At 43.1% G+C, this 25,480-nt stretch overlaps 7 protein-coding genes and 1 long non-coding RNA gene across 10 annotated transcripts; 5 read left to right on the top strand and 3 right to left on the bottom strand.

The window, feature by feature from the left end:
- Positions 1-41: 41 nt before the first annotated feature.
- Positions 42-2,618, bottom strand: LOC145701911 (hydroxyacid-oxoacid transhydrogenase, mitochondrial-like). The gene is made up of 5 exons (XM_081779123.1): positions 1,633-2,618; positions 1,500-1,558; positions 1,141-1,456; positions 225-836; positions 42-182 (listed from the first exon to the last, which is right to left on the bottom strand). Exons 1-5 carry the CDS (start codon positions 1,927-1,929, stop codon positions 84-86), a joined length of 1,383 nt encoding a protein of 460 aa, XP_081635249.1. The 5' UTR covers positions 1,930-2,618; the 3' UTR covers positions 42-83.
- Positions 2,619-2,690: 72 nt separating this feature from the next.
- Positions 2,691-6,256, bottom strand: LOC145701912 (alpha-1,6-mannosyl-glycoprotein 2-beta-N-acetylglucosaminyltransferase-like). The gene is made up of 9 exons (XM_081779124.1): positions 6,113-6,256; positions 5,446-5,782; positions 5,192-5,396; positions 4,638-4,913; positions 3,991-4,443; positions 3,453-3,530; positions 3,308-3,384; positions 2,891-3,236; positions 2,691-2,802 (listed from the first exon to the last, which is right to left on the bottom strand). The coding sequence occupies exons 2-8, from the start codon at positions 5,590-5,592 to the stop codon at positions 3,126-3,128; spliced, it is 1,347 nt and encodes a 448-aa protein (XP_081635250.1). The 5' UTR covers positions 5,593-5,782; positions 6,113-6,256; the 3' UTR covers positions 2,691-2,802; positions 2,891-3,125.
- A 969-nt stretch (positions 6,257-7,225) lies between these two features.
- Positions 7,226-8,550, bottom strand: LOC145704455 (uncharacterized). 2 transcript variants are annotated; one of them, XR_014134460.1, is made up of 4 exons: positions 8,416-8,550; positions 8,219-8,343; positions 7,512-7,868; positions 7,226-7,397 (listed from the first exon to the last, which is right to left on the bottom strand). It is a non-coding gene; the product is annotated as an uncharacterized LOC145704455 (long non-coding RNA). The 2 variants fall into 2 exon arrangements; XR_014134461.1 differs by having other exon boundaries at positions 8,219-8,340.
- Positions 8,551-9,054: 504 nt separating this feature from the next.
- On the top strand, positions 9,055-14,235 carry LOC145701503 (mediator of RNA polymerase II transcription subunit 23-like). Its single transcript, XM_081778720.1, has 10 exons — positions 9,055-9,307; positions 9,355-9,796; positions 9,912-10,157; positions 10,227-10,732; positions 10,774-12,429; positions 12,474-13,167; positions 13,214-13,406; positions 13,491-13,570; positions 13,617-13,772; positions 13,818-14,235. The coding sequence occupies exons 1-10, from the start codon at positions 9,090-9,092 to the stop codon at positions 14,007-14,009; spliced, it is 4,383 nt and encodes a 1,460-aa protein (XP_081634846.1). The 5' UTR covers positions 9,055-9,089; the 3' UTR covers positions 14,010-14,235.
- Positions 14,236-14,266: 31 nt separating this feature from the next.
- LOC145704452 (short transient receptor potential channel 4-associated protein-like) lies at positions 14,267-17,596 on the top strand. Its single transcript, XM_081781908.1, has 14 exons — positions 14,267-14,419; positions 14,465-14,855; positions 14,897-15,032; positions 15,076-15,287; positions 15,335-15,431; positions 15,478-15,644; positions 15,695-15,955; positions 16,003-16,099; positions 16,141-16,436; positions 16,478-16,549; positions 16,588-16,890; positions 16,951-17,088; positions 17,135-17,258; positions 17,302-17,596. The coding sequence occupies exons 1-14, from the start codon at positions 14,301-14,303 to the stop codon at positions 17,397-17,399; spliced, it is 2,511 nt and encodes an 836-aa protein (XP_081638034.1). The 5' UTR covers positions 14,267-14,300; the 3' UTR covers positions 17,400-17,596.
- Positions 17,597-17,619: 23 nt separating this feature from the next.
- Positions 17,620-19,380, top strand: LOC145704454 (histone-binding protein RBBP4-like). Its single transcript, XM_081781910.1, has 8 exons — positions 17,620-17,685; positions 17,729-18,231; positions 18,276-18,387; positions 18,431-18,543; positions 18,585-18,758; positions 18,802-18,915; positions 18,958-19,077; positions 19,122-19,380. Exons 1-8 carry the CDS (start codon positions 17,634-17,636, stop codon positions 19,191-19,193), a joined length of 1,260 nt encoding a protein of 419 aa, XP_081638036.1. The 5' UTR covers positions 17,620-17,633; the 3' UTR covers positions 19,194-19,380.
- A 4-nt stretch (positions 19,381-19,384) lies between these two features.
- On the top strand, positions 19,385-21,846 carry LOC145704453 (serine/threonine-protein phosphatase PP2A 65 kDa regulatory subunit-like). Its single transcript, XM_081781909.1, has 8 exons — positions 19,385-19,830; positions 19,872-20,110; positions 20,156-20,413; positions 20,461-20,724; positions 20,767-21,094; positions 21,143-21,228; positions 21,271-21,405; positions 21,450-21,846. The coding sequence occupies exons 1-8, from the start codon at positions 19,422-19,424 to the stop codon at positions 21,585-21,587; spliced, it is 1,857 nt and encodes a 618-aa protein (XP_081638035.1). The 5' UTR covers positions 19,385-19,421; the 3' UTR covers positions 21,588-21,846.
- Positions 21,847-22,068: 222 nt separating this feature from the next.
- On the top strand, positions 22,069-25,469 carry LOC145703472 (PR domain zinc finger protein 14-like). 2 transcript variants are annotated; one of them, XM_081780832.1, is made up of 6 exons: positions 22,069-22,276; positions 23,621-24,410; positions 24,454-24,698; positions 24,781-24,878; positions 24,926-25,097; positions 25,142-25,469. In XM_081780832.1, exons 2-6 carry the CDS (start codon positions 24,367-24,369, stop codon positions 25,456-25,458), a joined length of 876 nt encoding a protein of 291 aa, XP_081636958.1. In that variant the 5' UTR covers positions 22,069-22,276; positions 23,621-24,366; the 3' UTR covers positions 25,459-25,469. The 2 variants fall into 2 exon arrangements, with proteins under 2 accessions (XP_081636958.1, XP_081636957.1); XM_081780831.1 differs by having other exon boundaries at positions 22,071-22,276; positions 24,751-24,878.
- Positions 25,470-25,480: the final 11 nt, after the last annotated feature.

Genomic DNA, 25,480 nt, shown 5'->3' with positions numbered 1-25,480 from the left:
ATAAAAATGAGCATGTTTCGTGAATCATGGTTTTATTTGAATCTGGAACTGTCACTCTGTAAATAAGAAAGAAAGTTGTTGGTTTAGTAATTCTTCATTGAATTGGAAAAGATGTTGCCGAGATCCTCAGGCGTGAACTGTCTTGGAGCGAGCTTTGTTACTCTTTCTTGCGGACGCGTGCCCTAGAATCGTTGAAAACTGGATAGACTTTTTCTATTTCTTACAGTGACTAATTGATCAACATCAGAAGAATCGAATCCCATGGCTCCTAACCCATCCGGGCAGCCCAAGTCGTACATGTATTTCTTCACTGTATCAGCGAGAAAAAACCCCGCATCAGCTTGTTTGATTCCTCTTGTATCTGCTCCCAAGGCTCTGGCTCCCTCTAGATGCCGATCTGGACATCCTGGAGCTGTGAATTTAAACACTTCTGGCGCAGTAATCGTCACTGACAATCCGTGGGGAACAAGGTCTTTTCCGCAGCTTTCGTATCCTTCCGGCGTGTATCCCCTGCCCTTGATCATGCCAGAGATCGGATACGAGCAGCCGTGGCAAAGATGAACCCCCGCATTGCCGAAACCGATTCCAGCGATGCCAGAAGCAAGGTGCATAGCTCCACGAGCTTCGATGTCTTCCGGATCAGCGACAGCCCTGTAGAAGTATTTTTCGCACATTCGGAGAGCATGGAGAGACCAAATATCGGACACGGGGTTGGAACCTTGGTAGGCGGGGCGGAACTTGGGATCAGAAGGAGCAGGGCGAGATTTGAAGGGAATCGCGGTGTAGCTTTCCAAAGCATGGCAGAGGACGTCGAAGCCAGTGAAGGAAGTCACCATCTTTAAAAATTATTTAGATGAGATACAACCCAGAAAGCAAGAAAGCGCTTCAAAGATAAATAAAATCAGGTCGATTTAATCAGCTGCGTCGCGGCAGCTGCTAAACAGCTGATGGTTACAGTATATAACAGAGCCTTTGCATCTCTACGGATAGCTAAGAAAATGAATCAAAACCCCCTACAATTGTTGAAACCCCTCACCATCTAAAATGATAACGAATGTGTTTAAAATTTTCTAAAATAAAACTGAATGTTCACAATCATCACCGTTTTCAAATAAATAATAAATAAATAACGTAGCAAACCTTTGGCGTGTGCTTCAAATGCAGTGGATCAATCAGCCCCAGAGTCGGTTTAATCGCTCGATTTCCAATGCCCGTTTTTGCTTGAAGAGGAACATGATCGAAGATCGCCACTCCCGTCGTTTCAGATCCAGTTCCAGCAGTTGTCGTGACGCAAATAAGTGGATGAAGAGCTCTCAGAACGGGGAGCGCTTTTCCAATCGGAGCGTTGACAAAGTCGAGTAAGTCAGCTTCGGGATAGACTTTGTACAAATTGGCGACTTTGGCCGTGTCCATGACGCTTCCACCGCCAACTGCGAGGAATGCGTCGAAGTTGTTGCTAGAAAAGGGGGTGAAGAAAGATGATTTTCGGAGATATTTACTTTCTTGTGAAGGCAATGGCGTCTTCCATCGATTCATTTGTAGGCTCAATCAAAACTCTTTTCGTTGGATTAAGAAAATTTGCTCATGAAAAGCTCCGGCGCGCTCTACGCGGAAACTTGAATATCCTTTCCTATCATAAACCTCAAACGGAACCTGTGCCTTCGTCAAACTATCAAGCGCAACTCGCATCGGCTCCAGCTTCGCCAAATTCGCATCCGTAAAGACCAAAACCTTATTCGCCCCCATATTTTTCAAATCGAATCCGACCTCCTTCGTTACACCTTCACCAAAACGAATGTTTGATGCTGCCATTTCAAAAGCGACTTCATGCTGCTGATCTGCTGATATTCCATGTTTTCTAAAAGAAGGAATTGTTCTTGGAAGGCTGCTTTTTAAAAGAGTCGAACTTCGTAAAATGCGACAATGCATTATTTTACTCTGAAAAGTCAAATACTCGATGGGAGTAGAGCAAATTTTTCAGCAGAGAAAAGTCATGCAAATATTGACCTGGAAGAGTTTCCTGCTAGAATAATTGTGTGCAAAATATCCGATACCCATTTCAAATCAAGGGGCTTTTGAACCAATAAGAAAGCCCTATTGGTCACTCTAGCCAATCAGAGGCCGTAAAAACCGCATTTTGTGAACCTTGGGAAAGAGAACAAAACTCATCTTCTATTTGTGCAAAATTTATTTAGGCAAAGGATAAGGGCAAAGAAATAAATGATCAACAAAAAGATGATGTTCTGAGATACTTTTGAAAGCTTTTGAAGAGTAAAAATGGTTTAACGCAATGATGAAATCTTTACTTTGAAAAGAAGTGTTACTTTGAATGATCAATAAAGAAGTATAAGTACAATAGTAAATATGAAAGTTTAAAAAGGATGACAAGAAGGAGTATTCAAGGAGAAATGAGGGAAGGAAAATGGCAGACTGTACAAAAAGATGTTTCGGGACAATATTAAAAAGAACACAAAAAAGGGCCAAGGAGATATCAGGCTATATGCTTCTTTCCTTGCTGATAAACGGCGTAAGAGCCTTCATCCTTTTTCTTAAACCTATGGCAGCCTAGAAGTATAAGAAGGGTCAGGCAACATAAACAAGCGACACCAAGAGTAAGGGCTTTCAGTCGTTTCAAATTTGGCTCTTCATTTTTGAAAAGAGATTCTTGAATTTGAAATTTTGAAACTTTCCTAAAAACAGTTTTGGCTCTTGCTCGGCGGCTGCTAGGTCGTCTTCGAGGGCGTTCAAGATATTCTTCGGCTCATCCATTTCAGCCGACTTGGCATTTGGGTTGTTGAGTACCTTTCAAGTCATTTTAAACTGATCGAGTAGATTCAAAAGAGGGATAATCCGCGAGCTCGTTAAAACGAAAAAAGGAAAGGCAAATTACTTGATTAGTGATCGGCTGAAAGTCACCGGAAGCTTCGGGGATCTCGTCGTATTCGCGGTCAAGGTCGTAGTCGCCCGAAGCCTCCCCTCGATTTCCGAAATCTTCATCGTCTGTCAGCTGATTTGTTGCATAAGCGAGCGACACTCCCAGAATCGCTCTAGCAAGAACCATTCTTAACGAATTCCTCCTTGTCTTTTTTGTTGTGAAGGAACAGAAAATAGTAGCTGTCAATAAATTAAGATTGGAGAAAGGGTAATTGGTCAAGGCGTAATGAACTTGGATCGACGTTGTTGACGAGAAAGTAGCAAAGATCCCGGTCGCGCCGGTCTCCCCAGCCGCCGTTTGGCTTTTTAGGGATTTCTAGCTTTTCTTCTTAGAGAATTTTCATGTAAATATCTCTCTATAGAAAACCCGTGCCTTGAGTTTCTGCTTTACTTTCTCTGTGGCGCGCCTCCAGCTGGTAAAATTTGGCGGGAAGAAAAAATATCGATGGTCTTTAGTGACAGGTCATAAAAAATCTCGTCTGAGTAGTTTTAGCAATAAGGTTGACATTTGACCTTGCCTTTGAGCATTTTGCGATAGGAGTCGACGTTCGCCGCGCTGCAGTCACCTTTATCGTGATGAAGGCCGCATTTGTCCCCTTTAATTATTTATGAACGCTGGTTAGCAACGACGAATCAATTATTTTTTTAAAAGAAATAAGTGTTTAGAGAATCATGACTACTTTCAAAAATTTGTTCATCTTGGAGCTCCAAGACACGATTAAGGGTATCCACAGCGATTCGCCCTGGTTTCCGTAATCTTTCTCTACCAAACAAGCTAAATGTATACCTATTTTTAGATCGCTAAAATGAATTTGAGAGCAGAGAAATTATGAGAAACAACATAAAACTGAAAATAACATTGTTTTATTTCGACGAATCAGATTGCTCAAAAAAGGCCTCTCTCCAATAAGAAGCCCTGATTCCATAGAATAGGATTTCTTATTGGACTAAGGCGTTTTGAAGCGCTGTAATTGGTCGAAACAGAACTTAAATTTTAGGTATAGATATTTCTCTAGTGATAAGAAATTTCCATGGTCTTGGCGCAATGAATTTTACCTAAGTGGAAGACATGAGGTATTTGAGGCATATAAACACGTAGCGTCTTGATATTCTCTTGAACTGCATTGAACAATGAAAAATCCCAGTTGTAATCGTCGTATTCACAAAACAACTTGACCATGGGCGGCGATCGTAACTTTTCGACGAAGCTCTTTGTCAAAATCATCGCCATGTTGTGTTTGCCCGAGTTGAAGCTGGAGGAAATTACCGTCTGCCAGTCCCTCTGGTTGTACGTCATTTTCGCCTTGTATGTCCCCAGAGTGGTGATAAAGGGAACATGTGGGCGAATGGTGGGGTTTTTCTCCGCCGCGAAGGATTGAATTTGGTCGATGATTTCGACGAAATCTGGCATCAAAGCGTGATCTTCTTCTAGCAGCACGAAGGTTTCGATATGGGAGAAGTGGATGGCAGAGAAATTGAGCTTCCACCACCAGTGATGTTTGATATTCACTGAAAAGGGATATTTGTTACGGTAGAAAAATATCGGTGATTTGGACCAATAAATGGCTGCATCCCTCGGTTCAGAGGCCTCGATTTCTACAGCCAGCCAATAAGAAACCTTCATTTTTCGATCCAGCCAATAAGAAAGGTGGATTTCCCCTCTTAGCCAATCAAAAGCGCAATAAAGTTGTTCTCAGACTTACCAATTCTAGCTTCTCTAAAATTGCCATAAGTATCCGCTTCTCCCCTGCAATTCTCCACCTTCTTCGCATTTTCACTCTCTTTCTGGCAGTTGTTGGGATCATCTGCAGGGAATTGATCCCTGTAAAACGAGGCGGATAGAGGAAAGTAAATCTGCGTGACACGGCAGAAATCAATGGAAGATGTCAGATTTTGCATCTCGTCGTTGTATATATCATGAGAAATAATTAACTCGACGCGATGAATATTTTCGGCGACGCGCAAACTGTCGAGAAGAACTTAATAAGATATTAGAGACAGGTCATTAGTCGGAAAAGGCTTTAAATATGTAAATAGGGGACATCTCAGTAGCTACTTACATCAGTACAAGGGACAAGCTTTACTGTAAATTCTGCTCATAATCGACCAATCAAAATAGCTTTAGAAGGCGCCCAGCCAATCAGAAATCCACAATTTACAATAAAAATTCACGTTCTGATTGGCTGAAGGCCTCTTTTAGCCATTTTCATTGGTTGAAAAGAAGCTATGAAATTTCATAGTTTTCTTGATTTTTTACCTTTGAAGAATTGAGGTCTGTTGTGAACTTGAATGAGCAAAGCAGTGGTCACCGCGGGATAAGCATCATGATTAAATTTTCGAACTTGATCGTCGGAAAAAAGACGATCTCGGATAAGGCGCAACTCTTCGTTGGATAAGATTGGATCATTCTTTGGTACAAAGGCTTTTCTGTTGTCGAGTTGGAAGTATTTTGAAGTGTCGCTCTGGCGATTTAAATCATTATTTTCATGAAGATTTTGAGGTATTATTTACCTGTGGTCCTGACCAGCTAGCTCGGGCTTCGAAACTTCCAGCCGGAAATAAATAACAAAACGAAGTGAAAACAAGAAAGAGAACCAGAAATCCGAAGAATCTAATTCGCGATGGAGAGGGACGAATTCGCCAAATCGGAATTGCCATTTTCTCTCTTTCTTTCTTCTTGTCCCATTTCTCCGAGATACGATGATTCTCTCTCTTCCAGTCTAGAAGGGAAAAGGTCAGTCTTAATCGCCGTCGCCCGTGTTTAGTGACTGGCCAGTGGTCAATATTCAAGAGGAAGTGACCGGTAAATTCTTAAACTCGTCCACCAAGCAGTTGAATACCATCAATACTTGATCGGGCTCCGCATCTCTTGTCTATTATTTATCCAGCGAGGACAGAAAAAACATCACTACGTCGATCTTAGATCACCAGTCCTTTCAAAATTCAATGTCAAAGCATATTAGAATTCTTGAATTAATAATAATTTAATCTAAACACATTCTAAAGTGGCTGCTCTATCCACTGGTTAAAAACTGGCGTGAGCAGATTTTTGTTGGATTTGGCGGCTTTTGATTGGCTGAAAATACCCATAGAAACCGATATCTATTTTCTATCGTAAAATCAAGAATTCGCTAAAATTGGTGATGACTAATTTTACAATAAAAGATCGCAACGGAGCCTTCATTATAATCAGTTTTCTTCCCAAAAATCACACTTAATTTACAATCGTCATTTGCTTTCTTTTTGAGCAGCAGCGTCCCCTCCGCTTTTGTAGATAAAGGAAAAGGGGGTGATAAACCTTTACGTTTCTCTTTGCGATTGGCCCACTTCCCACAGGGTCAAACAAGGGAAAATAAAGCAAATTTGTTCTGTTGAAAAAAATTAAGTTGTTTGACCCTTCCTGTCGATTCACAACGCACACAGAGCATCGTAAGAGCTCTCCAGTATTCGCAGCGATAATCGGATTCAACTCCCGTCTCTTCATTATCTCTAATAGCTCGGATTTAATTTCGCTGAAGCTGCGCTTCTGAAGGAGGTTTTACTCTCTTTCCTTACGGGATCAAAGGCTCGTTTATCTTCATTAAGACCGAACGAGCTCTGAAACTACACTTTTTACAGCGAAAGGAAGTGGTGATTCACAACCCGCGAATAAAGATCCCTCAGACCCTGACTAAGGGTGTAAACACACTGTTTAACACAGGTTATCGACCCAAGAGGCCCGAGGAACTGAAATTTATCTCTCCTTTTTCCTTGTTCTGAATAGACGCTGAGAAGCACTTTTCTTTCTTCGGTTTGAATGTCTCTTTCTTTTCGAATTCTTTGAAGGAGACGCCAATGAAATATCTCGTCTTGGTTCCTTGCCGCATTTTGGTGAGTTCAGCGTGCGCGCCCATTTTATGAACCTTTTTGATGATTAGCAGGCTGGACTTCTTACGACCGATGAGGAAGCAAAAGGCGTCGACTGACGCTAACTTGGGCTCACTTTCCAAAGCTTATTTTTTATGACTGTGACGCCGCGTGGTGGCGTCAAAATTCGAAATTTCACTTGATCTGAAGATTTGAAGATCGATCCTTATCTTTTATTTGCAATGGCGAGAACAAGTGTGACCCCTTTTCCTTGATGCTGTTTTATTAGATGCTCGACGAATTGGACCTCGCCACCGGTAATTTCCTTCTCGTGATTTTTATCGTCGCTGTTTTCCGGGATCAATTAAAATTCAAATTGCTTGAAAAAAGAAATAAATCTTCTCCTTTGCCATTTTTATCTTGATTCTTGACCCCTTTCCTTCCAATAAACCAGGGTGGATTACAAAGAACAACATTTTTCCGACTCTCATTTTCGCCTGACCTCTTCCTTGTTTTCACCTCTTCGACATCTTCAATCTCTTTCGCCACCAAAACATCATTTTCGCTATTTGCGGTGATATTTTTCGCCGCAAGTCGCCTTGATTCTTCTACTGGTTCTGTTTTTCGGGCTTGATTTCGAACTTCTCAAGTATAAAAAAAGCGGAAGGGGCATAAGAAGGTGTCCCTCTCTCTCTTTGAACCTTTCTTTTGAAATGAAAAGCCGCCCGTGCCTGTGTATCGCACTTGCCAATTGAATAACTTGGCGGCTAGTTGTCCTATAATTCCATAAGGGCCGCAGCCAACATCCAGCGCGACAATGGACTGCGGGCCAGGAGGATCAAGAGCCAACACTTTAGTTACAAAGTCCAAAGCGTTGAATAAAAAATTCAGCCTCGCCGAAAGGGATCAAAATCGATCAATCGTCCAAAGATCTTCTCTTGTTACTATTTAATCAATTACAGCAACTTAGAAATTCTAATTTAGAAACGAACTTAAAATTAGAAAATCGACTTTGACCGATCCTAAGTGGCAGAACGGGGACAATAGATCCGTGACGCGCATCCTCCAATATGTCGATATTGAAATCCCTTAAAAAGTAATAAGCTAAAAGCAGAAAAAAAGCTTCTTTCGAAGATAAAAATCAAAAAATCGGATGAAAATTGACAGGGTGACTGTTGAACTCTTTCGATGAATGCCTATCAAAGAATTTAATTAGACAGCAAATGTCTATAATACATGGCCAAGTACTTTATATAGGGAGAGTTTTAGACCCTTAGCTCCAAAGTTTGAAAGCTGGGCTTGACGACCTGTGTAGAAAACCTGAGTCAAGGTTCGAAAATTCCCTCGAGCCCTGACTCAGGTTTTCTACACAGGTTGCCGAGCGCAAGTTTCACAAGAGAACACATTCTTACAGTCAAGAAAACAGCTCAATTTCTACCTTTTGAGAAGCCTTTTCGTAATGAACCAATCTGCTTGGCGACTTTCCAGCACTAGAATCTTCCCACTTTCATTCAAATGCAAAAACTCTCTTGCTTCTTGTTCGTTTTTGTAAAGATCCACCTACTTGCTTTGGTCTTCAATACTGTCATTGACACAAGAAAAACTAATTATTTTCTCTTTTTGAAAACCAAGAACCCAAAAATTCTTGAGGCACTCCGTCTTTGTAGGGATTCTTCGGATGCATTTCTTCTGATTCTCTATTTTTGGAAGGGATGAAAAATGAAAGAGAGTGGCGCAAAGTGGTAAATAAAGCTTTTTCACTTTTTCCGATAATTTGGATTGGCGCGTACGACGGCCCAATAGTAGCGCGCTACCCTAAAGTGCATTTTACGGGGATGGACTCACCAGCCAGCGTTTTTGGCGAGGATACAGTACTCCTACTAACAAGCTGTTAGTTTTATTCAAAAGAGAAGTGATCTATTGAAAATTTTTCTTTGGAAAATTTTGCTTTGAAAAATTTCTATTTTAATAATTTTTCGATAAAAATATGTTTTTGAAGCCAAAAAATTTTTTAAGAATTACCTATTATCTGCTTGATAGAAGCCTTAAAGTACTCTTATCTTCTGATAGTTTTCGCGCTCACGGGAGAAATTCAAAGTCCGCGCCCGATTTTTCCATGAAATTATTGGCTACTGACTTACCCTTTGAAATTCTTTTATCAACTTCTATTTTCGATCCGAATTTACCTTCTTCTCAGTTCAGAAAATCGATTTTCTCATTTCTGAAAATCTCAGATGATCTGAAAAAATAACGGTTTTTTTTACATTTAGATGAGACTTTTGAGAGAGGATTGAAGCTGAAAAGAAAGAATGTTCGACAACAGTCAGCAACACACAGGACAATCAGCTGTCGAGCAGCAAGCGGCGGAGGATGTTCAGAATAACATGATGGAAACGGAAATGTCGCCAGATGTCAATGGAGAGAACAACATTTCGTTGCGTCTGAAAAATATCTTTGGATCGGTGCTGAGGTCCGAAACTGTTATTCAAGTTTTCGGACCCTATGTCGCCGCTGCCACCCAATCCAGGTTAGAAAAAAACGAAAATGAAGGGCGCTAGAATCTTAAAATTTCAGAGAAACGCAGGCTCAAATGTGTGTGCGCAAGTTCCACGAGCTCTACGAAAGCCTTCCCGAGTTCGACCCTGCCGATCCAAACAAGCTCTCTCCAGAACGCGCTGAAGTCATCAAGTGGCTGTGCGACTACATCTACAGTCTTTCCTCCCCTCGCTATGTCACACTCATTTTCTACATTTTGACGATGATGGTGAAAAACGGCTCTTTCCGATCGAGCCAGAACCAGTACTCGGATTTGGGATTGAAGGAACTCTCGGAGCAGCTTTTTGAAAGCGACGAACTTTCGATAAAAAGACCTTATCACTGGACTGCAGTTTTTAATTTGATCGGAGAAATTGTCGAAGTCGTCAATTACAAGGCTATACAGAGGATATTAATTATCATCGTTAACAAGCTTCCGCGAATTCCAGCCAACCATACAGTCAACAGAAAAGCAATACAGGTAATTATAGAAATAAGAGCTAACTTAGCTGCTTGAAAGCTCAGAGAAATAAGTTTCTACGCGCTTGAAAATCACTTCCTGTTCACTTTTACACTGACGTCAATTCTTGTTTCAGGCACACGCCCGAGTGATGAATCGCCTCCTAGACCGAGACGCTAATCTCCTGCCTGCGTACATGTCCCTCAATGATATACGTCGCCTTCATACACAAAAAGATGCTCCTCCTCCTTGTTGGACCTTGAGTCAAAATATCTCCAAGCTAGAAGCGTCGTTTCGTCCGCTAGCGGCGATGATCACCATCCAAGCTAAAAACAGTCTTCTTCCAATGGTGCGATACAATCATTCCAAGCTCAAGGAAACGGTCCCTCCTTTAAAATTTAGCGAAATTAGTTGAAAGATCAAGAAAGATACAGAGAATACCAAATGACAGTTTACATGCAAGAATTCGGGAAAGTTCTGGAACTTCTGGTACGTCCACCCGGAGAAATTCACTTGGGAATCGACCGACAACGTCAAGATCCCCTTCCATCCTTCGCAGTATGAGCAGCAATATCGCCTCCTTTACTACGTTCTCTCGCATCGTTACTCGTACGAAATGCTCTTGACAATCATGTCGATGAGCACTGGTCCGACAACGACGCCGGTGAAGAATAATCTCGCCTCTTTTATCGTCAAATACTTGATGGACATCATCACTTCCAATTCCGAAAACGAGGAGGGAAGAAGAGTCATTTGGCAGCACCTCCAAGTTCCGATCATTCAAATGCTCGTGCACAAGCACATCAATCTTGGAGAGATTCTAAGGGCATTGACTGCCGAAATTAAGAAGAAGGGAAAACCAGGAAAAGTGACGCAGGAACAGATTGTTCGAAACAGGGACTCAATCATGTGGCTTTTGCTACAGTACATGTCCGCTGTTATGGCAGCTATGATAAGGTAAAAAGGCGAAATAAACCAAACCAGAAGAGAATTTTTAGCGAGGCAAACAACCAATTCATCGAGTTATTCAACGAGTTATACAGCGATGTGCTCTTCTCGTCCCTCGACAGTCCAGAGCCAAACTCTCCTGACTTCATTCAGCGATACTCGGCCTTGTGCATCTTCCTTCATTTCCAGCGCGCAGCAGTGGACAAAGGCGAGTTAGGAGCCGTCCAAATCCCCCGCTGCTTAATGGCTCAGAAAGAGAAACTGAAAGAAATCGAATCACATGTGGCCGGGTTGAACTTCTCCAGCGATTACCGTCTTTTGCTTCTGATCAATGTCTTCTCCGTCCTCTCCTCCCCCTTTGACCGCGTCATGGCATGTCTTACGGGTGAGGGAGTCGTAGAAATGCCCGGATCGACCCCAGCTGCGCCTGTTCAAGCGCACGGAGCGATAAAGCCGATGTCAGTCGACATGCTCGATCGAATCACCATGCATGGAAAACTTGAGTTCTCGCGCAAAATCCTCTCTCAGCTGTTTCAAGAGTCGCGCTCGCAGGAAATCCACCCTTCTCCGGCCCTTGTGAACACCTACACGCGCTTTCTAGTTTACACGGAGACAGAAGGGCTGATTTTCCGGCCACTAACTGCTGAAAGAATCAAGTCCAAACCAACTATGAACCCACTACCGTCCTTGAACGAGTGCATTCAAAGCGGGCACCTGCCGCAGCTGCACATTACCGTCGAAATTTTACGCTACAGATTACATCACGTAGACATCGGTAGCGTCCATCAAGCCCACTCGATTTTGCTCAACTGTCTCAACACAATGAACAACTTCCAAATGGTCAGCTCCATTCGCGACTTGTGCTTTCACTTGATCCAGCGCATTTTCACCACGAACCCGCATGGGAGAGAACTGTGGGCCATTCAATTGTGTAATCAGCCTGAGCAAATTGTCTCCGACTGTGAAGAACTCAACAAGTGCTTGATAATGGCCGTCGCGAATGGGTCGAAAGTGGCAATGGCTGATCAAGCTGGGCAATCGACGCAGCTTTCGTACGACAAATTCCTGGAAGACATTCTTCGACGAACACCCCTGACGCTCCCGTATCAGACTCTTAGGAGACTGCCGGATACAATGAGAATGTACCTAGAGCAGCACCAGCAAAGCAACGCGATCCCAAACCTAGCTCAAGTCGTGCAAAACGAAAGAATGCACTTTCAAAATATGATGGCGAATAATCAAAACGAATCAGAAATGATCCAACGATTCGTCGATCCCAACGCAACGCCCGTCTTTCTTTGCATTATTTGGAAGCTGCTGGAGCCAATGTGGACTCAAGCATCGACCACGAAACTTCCTGCAATTTTCTACAGAATTCTACAGGCGATGGAGCCCAAGACATTTAGGAATCAACTGAGAACATTTACCGATTTCATCGTTGAAGAAATCAGCAGAAACCAGGACGAAGTGCACAAATACATTCAGTATCTTCTGCATCTTATTTGGGACCAGCACGTGATTCCGTTCGATCAGTTCATCCATGTGCTGGTTCTTCGACCGTGCGACTCGCCAGACACTCTCATTGTTGCGCAACTGCTAATGCTCAATGACAAGGCAGACGGGGGAGAGAATCCTTTTCTCCAGCGAGTGCAGTTTTTGCAAAACACCTTTCCAACCGACCATTTCAATCACGAAGATCAATTTAGGTTTGTCCATTTTGTAGCTTTCTCTTCAGCATTTATTTGCCTAGATATCACTTGAACTACCACCACCAGTTTCCCGAATCGTTCAACTTCGAAATCCTCGCGTCAAAAGTTCAACAGCCTCAAGAACCAATCGTAAAACCTCTGCCAGTCTATTTCGGAAATGTTTGCTTCCGAATGCTCCCCGTCATCGACCTCTTCATCCATCGATATCTTGAAATGGAGCTAGCAGAGATCGAAACCAATCCTGAATGCTTAGAGACTATTCTCGACCGATTCGTGTCTCTTTACAGATTCCATCACCAGCCACTCACCTTTGTCTACCAGACACTGTACTGCTTCACGCAACTGCCAGCAGCGAAAAAGCGCCTCCTCGCAGTGAAAATCATACGAGAATTCGACTCAGTCCGCCCGGCGTACTGGGCTCTGAGTGAGAAATACTTGGCCATTCCGGAGGAAAACTTCCGTCCAGAAGCTAACTGGGTTCCCGACGAAGATTATTGGATGCATCTTCTTGGTCGTCTGGTCATGCGAGTTGATGCAATCGGCCCTGACAGGGAGTTCGACTCGCTGAATCTTGACTGGCGATACATGGAGTTTACTAACTCTGTGAATTTGACGGTATTCGCCAGTTGTATAGAAGTGATGACGCTGCCCTGCTCGATTCAAAAGGTCACGCAGAGCTTGATTGATCTTATTGTCAAGCCAGACTCACCTATTCCCGTTGAAGATATTCCAAAGGTAAGTTTATCTATAGAAAAGAATCGACTTCAATAAATAATTAAAGTGGTTCAATGCGTTTGGAATGATCATCGCGCATTTGCCCTACGAATACTCCAAAGTCGTGAATCAAGCAATAATAACAGCTCTCAACTCGCCCGAAATTCTTCAAATTCCGCACCAACTTCCTGACGGCGTTTACCCCTCTCAATTTTTCTCCTTCTCCCCGGAGGAGCAGCGCGAGTCGGACAATTATTTAGGCAGCGGGGCAGCGAGTTTTACGACGAGCTAGAACAGGTTTTTTTCCTTTGAGAGAACAAAGAATCGTCAAACTCGCAAAAAAGCGAGAATGATCACGTGTGTGCACGCCTGCTGGTCCCACATGGCGATTATACAGTTGACGCCGTTGCACAAATTCTTAGAGGTAGTTTTTTTATCAGCTGCTTTGATTTTACTGTTGGAATTTCAAGAACGAGGTTCGGCCAATTCTAAGAACTGAGACGCAGCTTCTTTTCATTCTACACTTGATCAGCCCGTTCTTATCGCGCCTGGAAAAAGAGAGAACGCGCATTTTGTCAGAAGTCGTTGTTGAACTTTACCAGCTGATCCATCAAATCGGGCAACAGGTGAGCAAAAAGACGTCTTCAGTATTTTATAAATGAAATTCAAAGGTCGAGCTAACTCATGTGGACGCCATTGCGGATCTGCTCTACCACATAAAATACAAATACATTGGTGAATTCGGCCATTCAAATACATTGAAGGAAAAAGTGCGCGAATTCATTCGCCACTTCCCCGAAAAACTTCGCGATCGATTAAAGTTCATGTACACGCATCGTTCTGGGCGAAACCCGAACGAATAAGAGACCGATTCAAAGCTTACCAGTTTTTCAATTTTAAGTTTATTCAAGTTCTGTATGAATATTCAATTTTCAGTTGGCGACCCAGATCTTTAGATAGTATTATTCAACTTAACTTTCTCGCTTTTCTTCTCACTGCTTCTTCGCTTTCTCGATGTTCACTGCGATGTTCTCGGAATTTATTCCATTTTTCTGTTCTGCTTTATTCTCCTTCCGAAATGTTCAAAGAAACAAATCTTTTTACGAAAAACCTTCAGATCTTCAAATCTGGCGGCGGCCATCTTTTCCTTTTAAATGCCTAGGACGAGAGATGAGTTGGGCTTCTCTCGGCCACGAAGGCCTGAGCGGAGACAACCAGAAGTAAAACGAACGCCGGAGAAAGAAAAACCTGCGGACTATCAAGAACCTCCAAAGTAAGAAAAAGCACTCTTCCTTGATTTCAATTAAATATTTTCAAGTGTAATCGAGCTCTTCCGCTGCCAGGCACAAGTTGGACGATCAAAGCGATGGACTCATTTCAACGACCGTCTCCACATCGACTCAAGCGAGACGTCGAAGCAGCGGCATGAAACGCTGAAAACTATCCTTGAAATTTTGAGGCGGCTGGATGCCGTGGCTAAATCGAACTTGGATATGTCGGAAATTCACTTTACCGATCGAGATGGACAGAGAGGTCTTTTGAGGGATTTGGCGGATTTGCAAGAGCAAGTCCATCAGTTGCAAAAAGGCGCGCCAGAGGATCCCAAGCCAGTTTCTTGCGCCGACTTCTTTTACTGGTACGATCTCGTCAGGTCGCTGGTCCAGCTGATCAGGAGGCCCAATAGAACGTTCACCTTACAGGAGCTGCTGGTAGGCTAAGTCGTTAATACAGAATCAGTAAGGTTTTTTAGACGATCAACAAATGTATGCAACACCTGGAGAATGACGATTGCAAAACTCAATACATGCAATTGATGAGCAAGTTGAGAAAGGGACCAGCGCCGATGTGGGACCCATACTTCAAATTTGTCAAAAAAGCTTTTGAACGTAAGCAACTTTTAATACGCTTCGATTTTAAGTGAGATTCTAGTGCTTCATTATGTATTTAACTGGGTGGAAGTTTCTTCAAATATCGTCGTCAACGATGAGCAGTTTATTCATTTCTTGTTCGTTTTAATTCCCGTTGCAAGTCATCATGACGTTTTTATCGAGTGTACAACAGTGTTAGAAGATGTTCTCGCCCAAAAAACAAAATCAATGCTTGAGCTCAAGAAAATTCAAATTCTGAAAGATGTCGTTCAGGTCAGCTATTCATAAAAACCAATCTGTTTTGAAAATGGTTCCTTTAGTCATGTACAGCCGCTCAATTTCCTTTTCTATGCCGCGTTATTGCCGTTGTTATGTCCGACAATGATAATGCCAAGCCTGAAAATGACACGCTCAAAGGTACAGCCTATTTGAATCAGGTCCTTTTTTAAATTTAATTCAAAAGCCCACGACGAATGGCTGCTCAACTCGACGAACCATGCGATCAGCGATGCGAATCAAAAAATTCTGATCTCGCTGGCTGATTCGGAGTTTGTTGACCGACTCATTAATTTGTCGAAAAGGCCGTTGGACGAGGCCGAAAACGTTTGGAACAAATTAGAGAACTTGCAGGTTTGGCCCCTTTTTTCAAGGGAACAAGACGCAAACTATTTTTCTTACAGTCATGGGTGGCGACAACTTATGTCACTCAAACTTCCATCCATCTGCTCAGAGCGAGTTTGCAAGAAGTTATTGAGTTCCGAGCGCCCCAGGCGGAGCCCAGAGATCCCTCCACTTCTGCTCTTCACAAGCTAAAAGTGCACAATGAAAAAATGTACAAAATCGAAGCTCTCTTCATCCTCACCTTGTTGCTGTGTGGAAATCACAAGGAAATTGTCCAGGCGCAAGTTTGGAAGAAAAGCTTGATTATCGGACTGAATCAGGTGAAATCAACGAAGAGTAACTTCTTTTGAAGTAACTTTCTTTCTAGTTATTCAATACGTTCATCTGGGTGTCTGATAACACTGACGAGCCGCCGCTGGCTATCCCGCCTACAGATGATTGCAGCGCAGATACTGCCTTAAAAGGTACCCTCGAAATTGATCAACATCTTTCACGCATTTCCTAGTGCAATTCTTGCGACTGGTCCACTCCGTATGCGACCACCACGATAACAAATACCTGCTTCTATCGAAACCGGAGTTGCTTGAAATCATTAATTCTTGCACCGCTTTGGGCACAGAACCGAACCCCTCAGTTCTGCATGTGCTCGAGAAAAAGCTCTACTGCGGGGAGGGTGAGCGCGGGCTCCTATCAAACATACTCGTTGCAATGAAAGAGGCGAAAGAAACTTCAACCCTTCGTTTTTGGATCGCCAGAGCTGTCGAGAGCTTTTTAAGGGGGCCTACATGCCTTGTTGACCAGGTAAATTTTCTAACGCTTTTGAAGGCTCTAGTTCATTTTAGACGTTCTATCTGAACCGTGGAATTCTCGATCATTTGCTCCACTTACTACTGGAAATCAAAACAACTTCAGAAGTAAGCTAAAGAGTAGGAAATCAATGCTCACTCTTTAGGTGTCACAAGGCCACTTTGACCTGCTCGCTGAGCTAATGAAATTCAACGAACAGGCCTTTGAGATGTTCGAAAAAGCGATTGGTTCAAACGCTCGCTTCAAGCGCTTCATGAACCTAGCAGAAACAAGTCTCGTTGACAGTAACATGTTCATCCGCTGTGCGACGCTCACTTATCACAAATTTCTTCGCAGTGGCTACGATTTCAACAAGTCAAAATTACTTCACTACATGTCTTCAAAGCAAGTCCGCGCTAGGCTTGTTGCTTCGCTCATTGAGCTTATTACTCCAGAAACACTCAACCAGGTAATTTCAGCCAACATCGAAATCAAGATAGAGAGCGTATTTTTAACCCTCTCTTTTCAGGAAAATGTTTCCTGTTTGAATACTTCCCTTGTTTTCATGATCACCGCCAGACAAATTCCAAACGGACTCGGTTCCTACCTATCAGATCTGTCAAAGAGAAAGAATTCCAATGGAACGCCTCTTTTAGAAAACTATCAGGTATAAATTTCATCAATTTTCTTCAGTTTTAACGTCATATTTTCAGGAACTTCTGGAGTTCTGGCTGAGTCACTACAGCCTTTCTGTGAAAGCAAAGGACTGTCAGAGTTTGGAACAAGGGACGGGGATCAAATTCAAGGAGTGGACTTCAACTGTTGAAATTTTACTTGGTAAGAGGTCTTTGTGAATCGTAAAAGAGCTCATTATCTTTAGGCCGTCTTCCACCAGATGAAGAAGAATCCTCACTTATCAAGTATCTTCCACGGCGTGAGCGCCCTCATCGAGACAAGTCCGTCTCCCGCTGCACTTGACGAAAACAACTAACCTCCAGCCCTCTTTGTAGCTGCTCGAATCAGCACCTTTCCTGTGACAAATTTTAAAGATGTCCGCTCCAGAACGTCAGTTAACTTTAACTTAACCACTCTTTCCTTTATTCTGCTCCTGAACTTTTCCTGGACTCAAACAAATGCCGTTCAAATCCTTAACTTTCGATAAAAAATCCATTTCAACGAAATTGAGTATTGCTTTTTCAGAAACGAGGCAAAATGCCAGAGACAATGAATGACGATGGAACTGAAGAGCGACTGATCAGTGAAGGTAGAGTATTTCCGTCGAATTATCGACTATCAAGAGATTTTAGAATACAAGGTCTGGAAGAAAAATACGCCTTTTCTCTACGACCTGGTTGTTACACATGCTCTTGAATGGCCCTCGCTAACTGCCCAGTGGCTTCCAGATGTAACCGAGTCCGGCGATTACCAAACACATCGTCTTATTCTCGGAACACACACCTCCGACGAACAGAACCACCTTCTTATTGCCTCAGTTCAACTCCCAGCTGAAGACACCGCAGTGGACACATCGAACTATGATTCGGAAAAAGGCGAGTTCGGCGGCTTCGGTTCCGTTTCCGGAAAAGTCGAAGTCCAGATTCGAATCAATCACGAGGGAGAAGTGAACAGAGCACGCTACATGCCCCAGAATCCGCATATTATCGCGACAAAGACGCCTTCCAGTGACGTTCTTGTATTTGACTACACAAAGCATCCTTCTATTCCTGACAATCAACGGGGATGCAATCCAGAGCTCCGGCTGAAGGGACACTCGAAGGAGGGATACGGCCTTTCTTGGAACGTCAATAAGGTACTAAGAAATACCGTTTGAAAGTTAATAACATTGATTTTTAGGAAGGGTACATTCTTTCCGCATCAGATGACCATACAATTTGCCTCTGGGACATTCAAGGCGCAGCTAAAGAGGCCAAATCACTCAACGCTATGGGAATCTACAGTGGACACAGTAAGTCACTTCTTTGCTACCGCAGTCTAAATGTATTTTCTAGCCGGTGTTGTGGAGGATGTAGCCTGGCATCTTCATCATGAGAATATCTTCGGCTCTGTAGCTGATGACAAAAAATTGATGATCTGGGACACTCGTGAAAAGAACTACGTCAAGGTGATAGAACATTTCCTCTTCAGTTTTTATCCGGTTTTTAGCCTACACACAAGATTGAAGCGCACGTTCAAGAAGTCAACTGCCTCTCGTTCAACCCATATTCAGAATACATCCTCGCCACGGGCAGCGCGGACAAAACTGTTGCTCTTTGGGACATGCGTAATCTACGACTGAAGCTCCACGCATTTGAGTCGCACAAGGATGAAATTTTCCAGGTCAAATCTCTTCCTTGTCTTCATATTTCAAATAATTCAATAGGTGCAATGGTCTCCTCATAACGAAACAATCCTGGCTTCAAGTGGCACCGACCGACGAGTTCATGTTTGGGATCTTTCGAAAATCGGTGATGAACAAACTCCCGAAGACGCTGACGTAAATGTTCGTCTTCTCATTCAGAATCTGATCGTCTTTTAGGATGGACCACCTGAGCTTCTCTTCATTCATGGCGGCCACACAGCGAAGATTTCCGACTTTACTTGGAATCCCAACGAGCCTTGGATTGTCTGCTCTGTATCCGAAGATAACATTCTCCAGGTATTCTTACAGGGCTCTTGCAGTCGTCTGATAGCTAATTCTAGTGCTGGCAAATGGCGGAGAACATCTACAACGACGCAGACGAAGAGCCATCTGCTCCACACGAGCTGGAATAGACTTTCTCCTCGTCAAGAATGAACCATTCCGAAGAAGCTCACTCTAGGCAAATTATACATGTCGCTACTTAAGAATGTCTTTTCATAACATTTCCTTTAAAAAACTGCCACCCAACCTTGACAAAAAAGTTCTTTCTTTCTATGGCAACATATCATATATTTGTAATGACTCACCTTTTCCCGCGTTGCTGGTATGTATTGATTTTTACTTTTCAGAGCAGAAATAAAATGCCGCCAACGCGAGAGGAAGACCAGCTTTACCCGATCGCAGTCTTGATCGACGAGCTCAGAAACGACGATGTCCAGAATCGGCTTAACTCCATCAAAAGTCTAAATATTATCGCGTTGGCGCTGGGCGAAGAACGAACACGATCCGAGCTCATTCCCTTTTTGACAGACACGATTTATGATGAAGATGAGATTCTGAGCGCTCTTGCGGAGAAATTATGCGAGCTGGTCGACCTCGTCGGCGGACCTAAACATGCCCACTGCCTTATTAGCCCACTTGAGTCCCTTGCCGCTTCTGAAGAAACAGTCGTCAGAGACAAGGCCATTGAAAGTCTCAAGGTCATCGCCGAAAAACAGTCAGTAGAAGAGTTTGAAAAGCATTTCCTTCCACTTATCCAGCGCCTTGCTAGTAAGTCAAACACCTTTTTCTGAATTTATCCTCATTCTTAGCCTCCGAATGGTTTACTGGCCGATCTTCAAGTTGCTCCCTCTTCCCAGTTGCTTACAAAACGCTGCCAGCGACGAGCATTGACAACCAGAATCTACTGCGAAAGATGTTTACAGAACTCGCAAAAGACGAGACACCGATGACGCGCCGCGGAGCAGCCACAGTTCTTGGCCCCTTTGCCGCCGCTACTCACGCTAAAATGGCCGAAACTGACCCAGCAGCAGCGATCACCATTATCAAGGTAATATTTTCTTTTCTCGTTATTTTTCAGGCGTGTTTTGTTTAGGAAGAGATCATTCCGCTTTTCAAACATTTCGCAAACGACGATCAAGACTCTGTTCGCCTCCAGTCAATCCCAGCTTGTGTAGAAATCGCGCGACTCTTGGACAACGAAACAACAGATAATGAACTGTCTCAGACGATGAAGAGCCTCATCGGAGACAAATCTTGGCGAGTCCGATACATGGTCGCGCAGTCGATTGTTGATCTCCAGGAGACTTTTGGAGCTGAACTCATTGTCCGAGATCTTATCCCTGGATTTACTGTAAGTTCTGTCATCTTAGCTCATTCGCTAGTCCTCTTTCTTTTCAGGCGCTTTTGAGAGACAACGAGTCAGAAGTACGAGCACAAGCTTCCTCAAAGATCAAGCTCTTCTGTGATGCCCTTCCAGATTCAACTAGAGCCGAAGTCGTCATGAACAACATCCTTCCCCTCGTCAAAGAGCTCGTCAACGATGTCAATCCTCATGTAAAAACTTCGCTGGCGGGTGTTATAATGAGTTTGGCGCCGATTTTGGGAGAAAACGATACTATTGAGAATCTTTTGCCGCTTTTCCTCACGCAGCTCAAAGACGAGGTAATCCAAAGTTGTTTTCTACTAATTTTTTGCATGAATAAGTGCCCGGATGTTCGATTGAATATCATCTCCAACTTGGCCGCGCTGAATGACGTTATCGGAATCGACCAGTTGTCACAGACGCTCCTTCCGGCCATCACAGAACTCGCAGCTGATAACAAATGGCGAGTGCGACTGGCGATTCTTGAGCACATGCCTCTCCTCGCTCAGCAACTTGGAAGAAAGATGTTTGATGATCGACTTGGAGAACTGTCCCTTTCCTGGCTCCTGGATCACGTTTATGCTATCAGAGAAGCGGCTACTGTCAGTGTCAAGAAACTAGTGGCGACTTTTGGCTCTGACTGGGCGAAGACGGTCGTGATTCCAAAAGGTACTGGACTATTAGCACATAAAATAGATCAATTATTCCTTCTTTTAGTTCTCGAGTTATCAGAAGAGCAAAATTACTTGAAGCGAATGACGATGCTGTTCTGCGTCAACCAGCTCTTGGAAGTGCTTTCGAGAGTAAGAAAGATCCACAGTATTCTTACTGACTGAATGATTTAGGAGACAGTTGAGGAAGATCTGATTCCAGCAATCAAAAATCTCTCAAAAGATCCTGTAGCCAATGTCCGCTTCAATGTTGCAAAGACTCTAGCAAAGATGGAGGAAGTTGTCGGCCCTGAAGTCTTCGACTCAAAGGTAGTTTTCTTCCCAGAATTGTGAGAATCAAAGCTGAACTTTAGATCAAACCCACGCTAGAAGAACTGCTCGAAGATGGCGACGCAGATGTGAAATTCCACGCAGACGCAGCGCTCCAGCCTAAGACGGAGAAGATGGATCTGACGGAAAGTGTGCCGAAGACTGAAGTAAAAGCTTTCTAAATCCTACTTGTTTTTCTCTCCGAGTTTATTCCTGAAATTTTCGTTCTTTTTTCACACATGTAAATGTCTATTTTTACTTTTCTTGCAGCAGACGCATGTAAAGGACTCCGCATTCTCCCCAACACTTCACTACCACAAATTGCCCCTCTCGAGTCTGTTCTACATGAAAAACAAAAAGTACTGTCCATCAAGATGTATTTACAAGTTCAATCAATGTTTTTCAAGTTTCCCTTTCAAAATAAACCTCTTACAAAATATACTCTCAGAGAAAGATGGGTCTCATCTGACGCTTCTTATTCCTATCCTTAACTCGTAGCAGGACATCAAATTACACCCTGGCAATTTAAAGGACAAACTACCCAGGGGTGACCATTTGGGCAAAAAATTATCGTCGGGCCGACCAATTGCCCGCCCAATACCAAAAATCAAGACCCGGGCCGACCAAATGCCCGACCGGTCCAATGTGCCCAGAATGCCCAATCGGGCATTTGGGCAATTTTTCGGGCAAAAATTTTTCCGACATTTTGCGCTTGTTAAAACTTCACTTTTTACTTTTCAGTTGAAGTGACAACAGATTTTTTCGCCAAAAAAGCCTTTTGAATGGTTTGAAATATATTTAAAAAGGGGTCGAAAAAATAATTTGGTAAAAGATCGGTCAGGTTGTCAAGAATAGACAGCTAACCATAAAGGTCCGGCTGCTCCCGCATTTCCCAAAATCCTGGATTTCCCAAATCCTGGATTTCTCAAAATCCTGAATTTCTCAAATCGCCAAATCAGGATTCTGCCGATTCTGGATTTTGGGAAATGCAGGATTTTTATTTCTTTTGAATTAGCAAAGCAAGAAACTTGCTTGGTTTAAAAATCCAACCCAGATTCTTCTTAGTCAGAATCTTCCGCGCTGAAAAATCCCTTCCGAATAATTTGTCACCTCCAAAAAGTCGCGCCTCCTAATCCCTGCGAAAACAATCGGTTGAAAGTCGGTTTTTGAACTTGGAAGTTCCAAAATAGATTTAGTTGTTGTTACAGGCACGACCCAAAAGAATGTACATTTTGGTGGAACTTGAAAACAAAATTTATCAAAGGATTTTTTAATTGGGCCGAACCAAAATAAGGAAGTAATAAGCTAGGAAGTGACAGCGTAGGAGCGAACAAGAAAGTATCATACACGAAAGGATCAAATTATAATGGAAGATCCAAGCCAGTATCGTGCAAGATTGGATCGGGCATACATTTGAAAATGATTGAGGATGGGTTTCTTATAGGCCGGTAGGCCTTATACGGCAATCTTATTGGTTCCAAAAAAATTCGATCCTTTAATGCATGATCCTATTTAATTTGATACTTTCATGTATGATACTTTCTTATTTGATCCTTTCGTGTATGATACTTTCTTGTTCGCTCCTACGCTGTCACTTCCTAGCTTATTACTTCCCTATTTTAGTTCGTGCCTTTTAATTCCCTGGAGACATCAGTTATTTGCCAATTTCATATATTGCTAGATGTAATGGTAGAAAAATAAACCCTTTGATTGCCCTTTTAAAACTGCAAATATGAAACAGATTTAGAATCGCCAGATCGGCGATCATTTTGGTACCGAAGTCGTCTGAATCGGACAAGATTTTCGATCAATAATGAGAATCTGAAGTCCCAAAATATGCGCTAGAAATTTTCGAGCGCCCGGAAAGGGATGAACACTCCATCCAGTCATTTAACCCATAGTCTCAGTTTGTAGAACAGCTTCTATTCTACCAGAATCAATTCACAGAAGTTGTGAACAAAGACTCTAGTAAGAACCAGAGCCGAAAGAAGCCCAAACATTCTATTTTAGTTTTGACAGATAGAGAAAAACAACTGTTTTCGACGAAATTTCAGCTGAATCCTGCATTTCTAAAAATCCTGCTTTTCCCAATCCTGCATTTCCCAAAATCCAGAATCGGCAGAATCCTGATTTGGCGATTTGAGAAATTCAGGATTTTGAGAAATCCAGGATTTGGGAAATCCAGGATTTTGGGAAATGCGGGAGCAGCCTAAAGGTCCACTTCACACACTCTTGCATAACCGTCTCGAAAAAGGGGCTCAAAAATGGGGTAGGTAGAATGAGGGATAAAAAGGATCCGGAGGTCAAGGGTAGACAGCTAACCTTCAAGGTCCACTTCACACACCCTTGCAGAACCATCTCCGCAAAAAAAAGGTTGAGTTAAGGGCGGGGATAATTTCATAAAAAGGATCAGGAGGTCAAAGGTAGACAGCTAACCATAGAGGTCCACTTCACACACCCTTGCAGAACCTTCTCCTTATATTTTTTTTGTTTGCGAGCTTAACGACCAATAAGCGGGCAGGAAAACGCCCACGTTCATGGATTTCCCCGGTGGGCATTTGCCCAACTGCCCGATGGTGCCCAACTGCCCAGAAAATGCCCAAATGCCCGACTTATCCAATGTTGCCCAGCCTATTTTCAGGCGTTGAGCCGACCAAATGCCCGCCCAAAAGCGTTTTTGCCCGAAAATTGCCCGATTCGCCCAAATGCCCAATGCCCAAATGGTCACCCCTGAAACTACCTAGTTGGCGGGTCGGAAGATGACCTGTTGAAATCATGATTTTGTGATCATCCTAGAATTTTCTTGCATAATTTGGCCTCCGATCTCTAGATAACTTTCAATCATGAATTTGTATTTCGAGATTAGCGGCATTTATCAGAGCCTTCTATTTTACTCACAGTCTTGTCGGTTGATATGACGGATGGAAAAGGCGAGTACTAAAGAATACTGGTACTTTTGCTATGACTGTCAAGACTGGTACCATCCTAGAGAGTTCTGCAAATGGGTGAGAGGCGAAGTTGTGAATTTTTAACTAGAGATTTTTTCAGCACCCGATTACATTTATACAATCGGGGACGCCGAGTAAAGCGAGCAAAAACAGAATCAGAGAGACCCTTCCTTCACGCCTGCAGCTGTCTAAATCAGCTGTCGCGGGCCATGGAGTTTTCGCGAAGGAAGATATTCCAGAGCGATGTGTGTTTGGCCCTTACCAAGGCGAGTATCTGGAAATGGCGACGACTTCGGAGAAGAGAATCCAAAAAGCGGAACACGGAGAGAGGTCGTTTGAAAAAAGGTATCGAAATTGGGTCAAAGATATGAATACGGTACGCAATTAAAATTGTAAGTGCTTTCCGAAATTTCGATCTTTGACAAAGTCATGCAAGGACACGAGGGAGACGTGGTCGGCCTCGTCGATGGCAGCGTAAAAGAGCTTTGCTGCTTTCTTTCGAAAGTAAACTGCGCTAGAAATCAGGCAAGTCGTCAGTCTTATTTCAGTTCAATGACCTTTTCTTTTGGTAGAAAGAACACAATATGGACGCATTCCAATACGAACAATCAGTCTATTTCCGGACGATCAGGCCAATTAAACGCGGCGAAGAACTGCTCGTCAGATACGGAGATGTTTACGAACAGCAGCTGGGCATAGACTTCAACAATCCGAATGCGAAGAGTCATTTTCAACAGACACAAGGTACTCTTTCTTCATTGTCTTCCGCTTTTTCCGCAGGTCTTTAGATGGACTGTATTTCTGCCCTCTCTGCAACATCTGCTTTCATTCAAAAGAAGCCTTCAATAATCACAAAACAATTCTTCCCTGTTCGAGCGACAAAGCCTACAAGAAGCCTGGAAAGCCCCTGTATGGAACCGAAAAAGAACCCTACGTCTGTTCAACTTGCGGCCAGTGCTACTCTGACCTCTGCCTACTGAAGTATCACATGCTTGACCACGATGCTCCCCGCGAATTCGGCTGCGATCAGTGCTTCCTACGATTTTTCAAAGAAGAACATTTCCAAGAACATTTAAAATGGTGCGAGCCTGATTTTCCAACTTAATACACTACATATTTTCACACTT

The sequence above is a fragment of the Oikopleura dioica genome, chromosome PAR (genome assembly GCF_907165135.1).
Source record: "Oikopleura dioica chromosome PAR, OKI2018_I68_1.0, whole genome shotgun sequence".
In the NCBI taxonomy this organism is placed as follows: domain Eukaryota; kingdom Metazoa; phylum Chordata; class Appendicularia; order Copelata; family Oikopleuridae; genus Oikopleura; species Oikopleura dioica.
This window is presented reverse-complemented; position numbering and strand designations above follow the sequence as displayed.

Excerpts from the sequence above, each read along its gene's own strand:
- LOC145701503 (XM_081778720.1), top strand. The coding sequence starts at position 9,090 with ATGTTCGACAACAGTCAGCAACACACAGGACAATCAGCTGTCGAGCAG. Across the intron at positions 9,308-9,354 it reads GCCGCTGCCACCCAATCCAG|AGAAACGCAGGCTCAAATGT; the intron begins GTTAGAAAAAAA and ends TTAAAATTTCAG. Across the intron at positions 13,571-13,616 it reads CGTTGCACAAATTCTTAGAG|AACGAGGTTCGGCCAATTCT; the intron begins GTAGTTTTTTTA and ends TGGAATTTCAAG.
- LOC145704452 (XM_081781908.1), top strand. The coding sequence starts at position 14,301 with ATGCCTAGGACGAGAGATGAGTTGGGCTTCTCTCGGCCACGAAGGCCT. Across the intron at positions 16,100-16,140 it reads CGCAGATACTGCCTTAAAAG|TGCAATTCTTGCGACTGGTC; the intron begins GTACCCTCGAAA and ends CGCATTTCCTAG. Across the intron at positions 16,550-16,587 it reads AAATCAAAACAACTTCAGAA|GTGTCACAAGGCCACTTTGA; the intron begins GTAAGCTAAAGA and ends CTCACTCTTTAG.
- LOC145701912 (XM_081779124.1), bottom strand. The coding sequence starts at position 5,592 with ATGGCAATTCCGATTTGGCGAATTCGTCCCTCTCCATCGCGAATTAGA. Across the intron at positions 5,397-5,445 it reads CTAGCTGGTCAGGACCACAG|AGCGACACTTCAAAATACTT; the intron begins GTAAATAATACC and ends TTAAATCGCCAG. Across the intron at positions 3,385-3,452 it reads CTATCGCAAAATGCTCAAAG|ACCATCGATATTTTTTCTTC; the intron begins GCAAGGTCAAAT and ends CTGTCACTAAAG.
- LOC145704453 (XM_081781909.1), top strand. The coding sequence starts at position 19,422 with ATGCCGCCAACGCGAGAGGAAGACCAGCTTTACCCGATCGCAGTCTTG. Across the intron at positions 20,111-20,155 it reads CAGCGATCACCATTATCAAG|GAAGAGATCATTCCGCTTTT; the intron begins GTAATATTTTCT and ends TGTTTTGTTTAG. Across the intron at positions 21,095-21,142 it reads GACGGTCGTGATTCCAAAAG|TTCTCGAGTTATCAGAAGAG; the intron begins GTACTGGACTAT and ends TCCTTCTTTTAG.
- LOC145704454 (XM_081781910.1), top strand. The coding sequence starts at position 17,634 with ATGCCAGAGACAATGAATGACGATGGAACTGAAGAGCGACTGATCAGT. Across the intron at positions 17,686-17,728 it reads AGAGCGACTGATCAGTGAAG|AATACAAGGTCTGGAAGAAA; the intron begins GTAGAGTATTTC and ends AAGAGATTTTAG. Across the intron at positions 18,544-18,584 it reads GTGAAAAGAACTACGTCAAG|CCTACACACAAGATTGAAGC; the intron begins GTGATAGAACAT and ends TCCGGTTTTTAG.
- LOC145701911 (XM_081779123.1), bottom strand. The coding sequence starts at position 1,929 with ATGCATTGTCGCATTTTACGAAGTTCGACTCTTTTAAAAAGCAGCCTT. Across the intron at positions 1,457-1,499 it reads GCCATTGCCTTCACAAGAAA|CAACAACTTCGACGCATTCC; the intron begins GTAAATATCTCC and ends CCCCTTTTCTAG. Across the intron at positions 183-224 it reads ATGTTGATCAATTAGTCACT|GGCACGCGTCCGCAAGAAAG; the intron begins GTAAGAAATAGA and ends CAACGATTCTAG.
- LOC145703472 (XM_081780831.1), top strand. The coding sequence starts at position 24,367 with ATGACTGTCAAGACTGGTACCATCCTAGAGAGTTCTGCAAATGG. Across the intron at positions 24,411-24,453 it reads CTAGAGAGTTCTGCAAATGG|CACCCGATTACATTTATACA; the intron begins GTGAGAGGCGAA and ends AGATTTTTTCAG. Across the intron at positions 24,699-24,750 it reads GAGAGGTCGTTTGAAAAAAG|TGCTTTCCGAAATTTCGATC; the intron begins GTATCGAAATTG and ends TAAAATTGTAAG.